Genomic DNA, 10,844 nt, shown 5'->3' with positions numbered 1-10,844 from the left:
TCATTGATTCTAGAGCTTCTGTTAACATAACCGATGGTAAAAAAACCATCAAAACTTAAAAACAAAAAGAATCATTAACACGTTCAATGCAAAAACTGACAATGTGAACCAAGTTGTATGGTATTCATTGCCTCCTAATGCCAGATAATCAGGTTCCTCGTGGGAGGGTCCTTGCTGCTAGGAGTGGAGCATAAACACAAGGGAAACCAGTGCTGCTATGGCAGAACTAAGACTAAATCATTTGGGAGTCAGAATCTTTTTAATATACAGAAACACCAGATGACATTCACAGTTGGTTAATACAAAGTTTATCTGGCGTTGGCGCATACAAGCTAAATGATAGTCACAGTGTAGCAGCTTTGAGCTGCCTCACGTCCCTGCTTATGATAGCGTTATTTTTTACATATTGCGAATTGTCCTATGGAGATTGAATGAACCCTGAAAGCAACAGCAGGAACAGGACTAACACTCCGCTATGGGAGGTAAAGAATAAACGCCATACAAGACTGCATCTCTGATGTACCAGCATAGTAAGCATTATACATAGCAGGAACTTTCATGCTGCCATTGCTCCAGCAACATTCTCCATCTTGGGCTTTTTGCAAGGGCCGTTGATGGTTGAGTCTCATGTGCTGGAGCCTGAGGAAACAGAAGAGAAGCATCAGCGTTAATATACCTTTGGCCAGAAAGTTAGCAAAAGTAGCTGCAAAAATTAAAAGGCAATCAAGCAAAACAGCTGGAATGTAAAAAAACAAACCACACACAAGAAATAATGGTTACACTAAATAACACCTGGAATAAGCGGTTTTTTTTTTTCTTTAGATTTTGTGTATGCCTAACATTAGGAGATAGGGATCAGGATTCAGATCTGCTTTGGGATTGAACGATCTTGCATAGCTCTTAATGGCTGGCATAATACCACTGCCACCTACATTCATTCTCTATGGAGCTGGCATGAGGAAGCAGTAAACACACCACAACCTCATGGCTCTTGTGAGCATAGCCTTAGATAAGGGCTATTTATAAAGGAGATTGGATACCCTTGTGGAATTTACTCCACACAACCCCTTCATTGTGTGACCCATCAGGAAATGCTGGCCATAAGCAGCGGAATGGCCACAATGACCCCTCTACTGTTTTTTTAAATAGGTACCCCCTAAAAACAGCTTGCTGTGGTGTTTACCTTTTTTCCAGGGACATTTAAAGTTTTGAAATGACATTTTATTAGAGAGGTCAATCTATAAAATGATATTTCAGTTTAGTGGAAGATGGAGATGTTTACTTATTAACAGTTTTTTCTGTCTATGCTGTGCTATAATGTGGGGCTTCCACCATCCTTGTGCCACATTACCAGGTCTGTAAATTTCCTGTACCCACTATGAGGGGTACGTACCTATCATTCCTGTGCGGTGTTCCAAAGTCTGTACAGCAGCTTTGCACATTATTAGGGCCTCCGATCATCCCTGCACTGAGGTTCTTGGACTGTATATTTGCTGTGCCCATTATAAAGGGTTCCCATAATCCCTGTGCTATGTTCCTGGGTCTGTCTGTCTGCTGTGCCCATTATTGGGGGCTCCAATCATCCCCGCACTGGATTTTGCTGTGCCCAAAGGTTTCCCATCATCCCGTGCCATGTTCCTAGGTCTGTATGTCTGCTGTGCCCATTAAGAGGGGCTCCAACCATCCCTGGGTTTCCAGATATGTACACCTACTGCTTCTAATTGAAGGAGCTTCCACCCTGCCTGCACTTTCCAGCATACCAGAAACCATTTTTCTATGGATAATATGTATCCAAAGCCAAAACTATTAAAACATTTCCCTTCACTTCTGTTCCAGGGACCCAACAGGAAGCAGGAAGACATCTATACAAAGTGAGGGGAAGATTTCCTTTCTATTCCTAATTTTTATGATCGCTTACACAGACTTTTTTTCTTTCTGGTTTAACAAGTCATAATAGTGACAAAGGTAAATAATAAAAACCTCTACATGAATTAAAAGAAGCACTTAGGCAATTTTCAAAATGTTTTAATTCCAAAATCAAAACAAAACACAGGCATTTGGATGTTTTTCCCCTTTTTTCAAAAGACAAAACTAAAAAGCTCAACAAAAAGCTAAATGTTTATTTACGCCCTCTCTTTGCAGGACGTGGCCTTGCATCACAGGGGTAGCTTAATGCCGGATTGTTCCCCTTTCTGGCTCGGGTAGAATAGCGATACTGCGTAGGGGGAGGTGACAGAGTGGCCGAAGTGGCTACCGAAGGGCTTCCAAGTGGCATATTCTCCAGAGATGTTGGTGACGGTCCCCTACGCATGTCCAAAAGATTATGTAGCTCTCTTTGACTGGCATTCTGTTGGATTGCCAAAATTTGCAAGCTAGTGGCCAGTTTGGCGATGTTGGCGTTCATCTGACTTAGCAATTGGTTTCGGTCGGTCTCCACTTTCAGCATTTTTCTGAACACGGAACTGTTTTTGTGAATGCCCATCGTCAGCTGGCACAAGTCTAGATGCAGCGTGTTCATCTTTGTCATGATCCCCTTCCGTAATCCTTCTTGGATGTCCAGAAATTTTTTCAGATGTTCCTCAATGGCCCAAACACTTGGAAGTGCCTGTGGTATACCCCGGTCCTCTTTAGGTGGAACGCTTGGAGACGTTGGTCTCTGGGTACAGTTAGTCCTTTCTGGTTCCGTATTCTGGTCACTTATGTCCGGTGAATTGCTGGAAGGACAGGAAGTGATGTCTACGCACAACAGCTCTGTCTGTATACAACAATCCGACTTCACAGATTCCGCAAAGGAGAACATTGGAATTTCATACTTTGGTTGGCAAGTTGTTTCCTCTTCACTGTGCAAATCTTGACGGCATAAAAATCCTAAAACGGCAATGTGCAGATATTAGGAAACTGGACTTCAGCTCATAAAATAGACAGTGAAGGGGTTCAGACATACAATAGTTCCTGCTTTCAGCGTCAGAGGCCAAGAATTGGAAAAGCAAAAACACAGACTACACTAGGCCCAACGTCCCAAACCAGTAAGGAAGGGGGATCTCCCATGAGAACAGGACTACAAATTGGATATTGATAGGATAATGGTCAAATTTAGTTAGAGGACATGCAAATTTTTTGGAGACTTTACGTCTTCATAACAATCAGACCGAGCTTTTCAGAGTCCATTTCTGAGATTCAAGGATAACCTGCTAATTGGGCTGTGATGCATTACAAGCAGGATCTGGTGGCCAAGGGCAATGTACACACACACCTTTATATCTCTATTGTGCTCACTTAATAAAGTTGGTGCAGCATGCCATGCATTTTTACAACATAAAAGCAGGCTTGAAACAACCTATTCCACAAGCTACAGCAGGCACAGGGGAGTATTTAATGACCTGATTATAGCAATAGAGAGTGCTTGAATCTGGATTATCCTTCATCAAGCTTGACAAAGCTGACTAAGCCACCCTAAGGTGGATAAAAAGAGTTTTGCAGTTTTATTACAACAGAATGGCAGAACTTTGAATCCTAGTGGAGAAGTCTCAGTTCAGACGTCCCCATGAAGGGGTAGTAAATTAATAAAAGCTTCTATTGGCCATATCAACCTAAAATAACTATTTTGATGTGTGCCTTTAAGTATTGTAAGATTACTTCATCAGAAAACACAGAAGAGGAGAGGCAGAAACCAATATTACATAACATCCAATGGCTAAGCCCAATTTAACAAAGAGAAGATTTAAACAATAACCTAGTCATGTATAAAACATGTTATAAAGTATTTTTTCAGCCATAGACCATTCTATGTCTAGCCTTTGTCCATTCATTTCTTTCTCCAGACATCACTTTTCTTGCAGCAGCCTTTCTAGGAATCCTTTCTTCCAGACGGTAGATGGTATTTTAAGGACTTCAGTGCATATTTTCCCTTTGATCCGATATATTTTGTTGCTTAACTTGCACAAGATGTTGTCAGGAAATGTAGCAGTTACAGCTCTGTTTGCAGGTCACCGATATGAGATCCGTAATGATGATGCAGAGGTAACGGGGCAAAGAGCATATTGACGCAATGATATCCCAAAGAGGAACCGATGTTCACAAAAACATTTGCTGAGGATGATGGAGCCACTTAAGATTAGTATCCTTGTTTGCTTGTAAAATGTCATTCCACTCATCCTTCTGTCTTTCTGGATACCAGCCATGGATTGCAGACAGCATGATAGAAATCACAAAGGCAGAAAAAACAAGAAGCCCTGGGATGATTGCTTTGTGGGGTAAGAAACAGATGGTAGGAGAGCTCAACCATGGACAACTTTGATGGGCCTCTGCCAGAAATGCGTCCAATATTGTGAATAACAGCAGCTGCCATTAACATTACACACACAGTTTATAATGTATAGAACAATCTCATCACTTCACTAACACAGGTCAGGTCTACAAATTATGACAAGGAGGTGCATCAAACATGGTGGATCTTTTGAATCCCCGATTGGCTTTTATCTACACGATATAATGCAACCGTTCACACATGACATTGAAAACCCCAGACAGCGAGGGGGGATCTTTGCCACGGCAGCAGCGGATTGTACAACCACAGACAGACACAAAGCTCTTCGCTCACTTCCTACCTTTATTTGGACTGTTCGGTAGGCTTGGCCCGTTCTTTAGAGGCAGCTCTATCGTAGGCCCTGTCATGTAGAGTGGAGAAAGTGAGTGTCAGAAATACCAGGCAACGTCAATATCTGTTAACCATATGCTGAGTGTAAGACTGCCAAATAATGACATTCTGAGACAAATCCACTCTGAATAATTATCAGTATTATAGGTATGACAACATGTTTCAGGGTCTATGACAAGTCCCTTCCCTCAGGGATTAACATTCAAAGAACAATAAAATGCCATAACAAATGTATGACTTTTAATATGATTCCTATCAAGAAAATTTTCATTTTCTTTGATTTGATTATACGGATGCAATATGATATTTTTGTGCAATTGCCCTTTTTATGCCTAATCCTGCAGAAGGGGTTGACTGACCTCAAAATGTATTGGTTCATTACTTGTTGACCAAGTTACTCGGCACATATTGGTCTCAGAAAATCATTATTTTTGCACTTCAAAGTAAGTGTGAGATCATTGCAGAAAAATAGAACAAAGGTTAACACACAGTTAGCATAGAGCACCGAGTTCAGAATGGTAATCTACAGACTAACACAGTCTAAAGCTGAAAAATACACAACCAGACACAGAATTATGGAAGATGGCTGCATACCTGTCCGGCCTTGTTTGGAGATTTCATTGGCTAGCCTCTCAAAGTACTCAGGCAGGTCGGAGTACTCCGTGCCATAGGAGATCACTTTGATGCCCTTGTCCAGCATATTCTCCCTCAGCTTCTTGAACTCGTCTACATCCTCCCGTCGGACCAGCATGAAGTGTTCCAGATCGGACTTGTGCTTCACTGCCTCTAGGAAGAGGGCCTGGAAAGTTGTATCATCCACGGTGCGGCCACAGCCCAAGAACAGGAAGGATTTTGTTTCGTAGAGCTTCTGGATCTCCCTCTGCATGAGGAATTGGGACGTTAGAAAAGCTGCTTGGACTAATAGATTATTACTGACGTATATAGTTTGTTTGACAAAGTCTAATCATCATATATGCCTGGAGCTGGGCTTTAACCCTATGCAGTCCAATGATTTTGCTATAATAAACCTTCATATTAGCCTGTAAAGGAAATCACCTAAAGCTTAACTTCAGGAGCCTTTTTTAACCTCCCTGGTGGTAAATCCTGTGTGGCTCGGGGATAATTTTCAGTACCAAAAGCGGTAACCCCATGCCGAGTGAAATTGTAAAGCTCACCTGGGTGGTGGTACCTGATGGGACATTTAAAATAAGTATTTTTAAATGTCAAACATACCGATATAATCACACCGCCAGGTAGGTTAAGTCCCCAACCTAAAAATATAAGCAAGCTAGGTAGCAAGTAGCTAGGCAGCATTGTTATTAGCCATTGTACATCAATCTTTGGGTGTGGAACCTCACCAGCCTGCTATCTCGCATTGCAGACTGCTGAGATCATTACATCTCTGGTATGCAGGAAGAAATGCAGCTAGACAGCTTCTTATGCCATTGGAGGAAAGAAGATTGTGGTCACTGCAATCACAGCAGGATATTGAGAAGTGACTGTTCATAAGGATTTTGCTAATGAACGGTAGGTCTGTAATAATGGTTTCATAATTCTGCTCAGAGTTTAGCTTTAAATGTAGTCATTAAACTAAATTAAGATAGAAACCATTATAGGTGTATTTACTGTATATGTATCTTTGAGACATGGTCAGAGCAACTAAAGAGGAAAGAGTCTGTTACCCCTAGCAACATAGTCAGCTATATTAGCTGTAGGTAACAGAAATTTCCCTTTACCTCAGACAGACAATTATATGACCTTACCATGACCTCAGTGTTGCGTAGGACGTTTTGGTAGCCGGCTGGGTGCAAGACGATGCCGCTGGGGTTGGTGTAGACACCATGAATGTGAAGGACGCTGAGTTTCTTCTTCTCCTGAGCCCACTCGAGTACCTGGCGAGAGAAGAACATTTACATATTCCCTTTAGATAAACTGGCTTTTGATTGGCAATCTCCTGACCTCAAAGACGAATGGTCTATTGGGTAAGCGTTCCCCCACCCCACCAACGTCTCTCCAGTCTGTGTTGTATCCACAGTTGCTCCGCACAGTTACCTTCTTCTCGTCGGTGAGGTCAATGGACTCCAGTTGTTTCCCCTGGTGATAGGCGTAGATCTCCAGGAGGTTGTCGAAGTTTGTTGTTAGGACGAGGGCACCGTGTTCCATCAGCTGCAGCACAGACTGTAACAGCTGCTTGCCTGAGTCTTCCATCTTTGACTCCAGGTCATCGAATACTTCATAAAGACAGTCCTTAAAGAATGTGGACCGCACATTGCTGGTGCGCTGCAGGAAGAGAAACGAATAAAAAGAAATGTGGTAAATTATTGTACTGAGATTTTTTCTGATCAAACAGTGTGCAGCATTAGGTCCAGTTCTTGAAGTATTGTTCCTCACAGTGACTGTAGGGATAGGCCCTGGAGTCAGTAAGCAGTGTGGTGATGCTCCTTACAGTGACTGTAGGGAATAACCCTTGTGTCAGTAAGCTGTGTGTTGATGCTCCTTGCAGTAACTGTAGGGATAGACCCTTGTGTCAGTAAGAAGTGTGTTGATGCACCTCACAGTGACTGTAGGGTTAAGTCCCTGGTGCCAGTAAGCAGTGTGGTGATGCTCCTCGCAGTGACTGTAGGGATTGACCCTTGTGTCAGTAAGCAGAGTGTTAATACTCCTTAGAGTGACTGTAGCGATAGGCCCTTGTGTCAGTAAGCAGAGTGTTCATGCTTCTCTCAGTGACTGTAGCGATTGGCTCTTATGTCAGTAAGCAGTGTGGTGATGCATGCAGTGACTAGGAGAAGGTCCTAGAATCACTTAGCAGTATGTACTGTGGTATGTGTGCACTGACCGGGGACAACTTCTGGATGAGGTCATGGGCCACGTGAATCAGGTTCTTGTCCTCGTGGAGACACTTCTGGAACTTTTTGCTCTCCTCTTCCTCTAGGAGGTCGAAGTCATTGGCAGCATCCAGCAGGGCCTGGATTAAACCTTTCCAGGACTTCAGTGCAGGCACTTGAGGGGCGACGGCGGCACTGATGCCCGTCCCAATAACCAGCACCAGCTCCTGCGGATTCTTAGTCTTCAGACTGGGCAGAAGCTTTCTGAAAGGCACAAAATGGCATCTACCAGGACTAGTACCGTCTACAAACACTGATGGAAGCTTACGCTTAAAGACCAACCCCAGGCAAATTAATTTGGATAGAACAGAAAAGGGCAAAAAGGCAGATAGTGTCCTGGCTGGCAGCCTTTCTCTTTGTTAGGAAACATGATTAGTGATCTCACTGGCCCTTCAAGTATGGTTAGGTGGTGGGCAGGGGTTGGGTACACTGCCGCCATGCAAGCACTGGGATTTGGGGGCATTTGGCAATCATAGGCACCTCCAGCTGCTGGTTTACCTGGAACAGACCATAAGCTCACACACAAAAAAGTGCCTGCAATACTAACCCCCCTCGCTACATTTTGATCCTTTTATTGGTCCCATATTGACCAGTGATTAGATAAGAGTTTAAAAGGCAGCAATCAGAATAATATTTAATGATCAAACATTTTAAAATTTAATTCAATATCTCATGGAAAAATAGCATGAGATGAGCATTTCAGTGTGCCTAAGGAAGCTGTGGGGATTACTTATTAACCAGTGTGTACTTGGCTGTGTACTCAGGTGGGATAAATCATTTTTGTTAGCAGTAAGGAAGCTTGTAAAACAAATCATTTTGCTATTTCTAGAATCACTTTATAATGGCCATCTGGCTGACAGCTACACCAGACACACAAGATCCCAATGTGCAATCACATCCAAGAATCCAAATTATAAGGGGGGGGGTTCATATTGAAACTACTATTGGATATAAGAGCCAATCAGAAAGGGTCTAATATAGACTAAGGCCCCATTATAAGGGTTAACCAACATGTATTTGCATTACAGCTTTAGCATTAGGCTAAACCATTTCCAATCATCGCAATGTACCCTGGTTACAGATATTTGGCAGAATTTATACAACACAAATGACTTGTTTCATCATTAAGTGCTTTTTTTTTACTGGCTTTTCAAATGACCAAACGCAATAAGGTAGAGGCTATGTGAAAGGATTATTGAGCTAAGATACTTTGTGGTAGTTAAATGGACATTTTTCTTTTTGGTTTTACATACAGACAAAAAAAGGCAACAGAGGAGGCAACAGTAAGCTTGACTTTTCCACAGCTTCCCCACACTCTGGAATGGTCTTTCTCATCCTATTTGGCTTGCTGCTTTTTTCTGCGCACTTAAAAGAGCACTCAAAATCCAGCACTTCACCCTCACCTACCCTTCTATTTCTGTTTCCTAAACCCTCACTACTTCCCACTATTCTATATCCCCCCTCCTATTGTGTGATACGTCCCCCACCTCCTAGATTGTAAGCTCTTCTGCGCAGGGTCCTTTCCCCTTCTTGTGTCATTGTTTGTATCTGTGTCATTTGCAACACCTACTTAATGTACAGCTCTGCGTAACATGGTGGAACTATATAATACTATTTATTAGGAATGAGGGACAATAGAAATGATTTTAGTATCCGGCAGTCACCTATACTAACAGCCCAGTTAGCAGGTGACACACCTGTTAAGTTGTACACCTAAGTTGAAGTTTGTTAGACCATTGTCCAAAGAAGGTGTTCAGCCAAAGCCAGCAAAACCATAGCTCTACCTGTGAAAATTCTATTAGACAGACATGTGTCTGACGCCCCGTAGGTGAAGGAAGCCCAGTGTAGCCACTAAATTATATAATATGGTGGTAGGGCAGAGGAAGAGAAGGGGTGGTAGTAACACAGTACACTTTACATCCATTCTTAGTCTGCAACATTTATCTAATTCCATAAACCAATCTGCCCAACCATCGCTGAGATTTTCCTGGAGGTGCACACAGTCCATAGTTGGTCATTCACACCTCATTATCCAACATAAAAGAGCATTTTTCCTGCTAATCTCACCAGGATGAGGGAGTCAGCAGACATGGGGAAGGGCGATGGTCCTAAACTGGCAGAACAATAATGGAGATAATGGGTGGAATGAGCATTCCTGACTCATATAAAGATTAACCCCCTGCATTGCTGGGTGATCCAGCAAAATTGGAATGGATTTCTTAAAAGTCAAAATATTAATATATTATAAAAATAAATCAGGCCCAGTGGGGACACAAATAGCAGCAATAAGGTAACGGGGGCCTAACCCTTCCACATCAGATAATAGAAAGTTTTGCTTTTTTTATTCACTTTAAGGGATGCAAACAAGCCAATAAAGATAATACAAACGTTTTGGCCTCGCTTCTCCCTGTTGGACTTTATAATCTGCATAATTATATAATGTACAAACTGCCCAAGAACTTTCTATGATGGTAAATTTTGTACCTAGAATATAAATTTGAACAGCTGCTTTTATCGGAGTCTAATCACTGTGTGACAACGCTGCCAGGAATATGTCAGAACTCAACCGACAACCCAGAACAATGTCTGGATTTGTACGGATGGCAATCTTCTCTTACCTGCCTTCCTACCCGGGAAGGCTTCCTCTGACCTTGACGAAGTCCTCTGTTCCTTCAAGGAAGACTATTACATTAACCACTTAGGAGGAGGGGAAAAAGCCTGGGGGTCACTGCTACTACAGTTCCGATTACAGGGATTAAATAAAACATTTACCTGGGTTTCTTGGCTGGGGGGATCCCGTCCTCTAGCAATGATAGTCTCTCCGATTTCAAACTTGGCGCAGAAGCCATCTAATAACGGGGGCTGCAAAATAAACAGAAAACTTAACAACAGAAACAAAGCTGGAAACTGGCACAATATGAATTAACTCTGACCAGCTGGGAAAGTCTCTAAACTGGGATGACCAAATAGTTTCTTTCAGCTGCTGAAATACTGAAAATGCAAGCAAGCCTTGCCAGATGCAACAGCTAGAAAGCCAAATACAGATCATGCCTCTAATCTGCCACAAGACCATGATCTATCCACGACCCCTGTGATTTGCCACATGATACCTGCAACATGAATTTTGTTACCCCTGTGATTTGCCACATACTTTGCCCACTCCAATGTGTAACACAGTGCCACATCTGAGACCCCCCAGCAATCTGCCACAAGATATCTGCAAACCCCCTGCAATCTGACACAAGATATCTGCGACCCCCCTGCAATCTGGCACAAGATATCTGCGACCCCCCTGCAATCTG

At 42.6% G+C, this 10,844-nt stretch overlaps 1 protein-coding gene across 6 annotated transcripts in view; it reads right to left on the bottom strand.

Moving 5' to 3' along the window:
* Positions 1-2,009: 2,009 nt before the first annotated feature.
* FAM118B (family with sequence similarity 118 member B) overlaps positions 2,010-10,844 on the bottom strand; it is a 25,281-nt gene continuing 16,446 nt past the window's right edge. For 4 of the 6 annotated variants that reach the window (XM_072426485.1, XM_072426486.1, XM_072426483.1 and 1 more), the window contains 7 exons: positions 10,315-10,404; positions 7,494-7,767; positions 6,710-6,937; positions 6,421-6,549; positions 5,252-5,537; positions 4,608-4,667; positions 2,010-2,868 (listed from right to left, as the gene is read on the bottom strand). In XM_072426485.1, coding sequence (XP_072282586.1) covers positions 2,120-2,868; positions 4,608-4,667; positions 5,252-5,537; positions 6,421-6,549; positions 6,710-6,937; positions 7,494-7,767; positions 10,315-10,391 — 1,803 coding nt within the window. In that variant the 5' untranslated portion in view covers positions 10,392-10,404 and the 3' untranslated portion in view covers positions 2,010-2,119. The remainder of the gene's footprint in view (positions 2,869-4,607; positions 4,668-5,251; positions 5,538-6,420; positions 6,550-6,709; positions 6,938-7,493; positions 7,768-10,314; positions 10,405-10,844) is intronic. The other 2 variants (XM_072426488.1, XM_072426489.1) reach the window with 1 other exon arrangement.

The sequence above is a fragment of the Pyxicephalus adspersus genome, chromosome 11, assembly GCF_032062135.1.
Source record: "Pyxicephalus adspersus chromosome 11, UCB_Pads_2.0, whole genome shotgun sequence".
NCBI lineage: Eukaryota > Metazoa > Chordata > Amphibia > Anura > Pyxicephalidae > Pyxicephalus > Pyxicephalus adspersus.
This window is presented reverse-complemented; position numbering and strand designations above follow the sequence as displayed.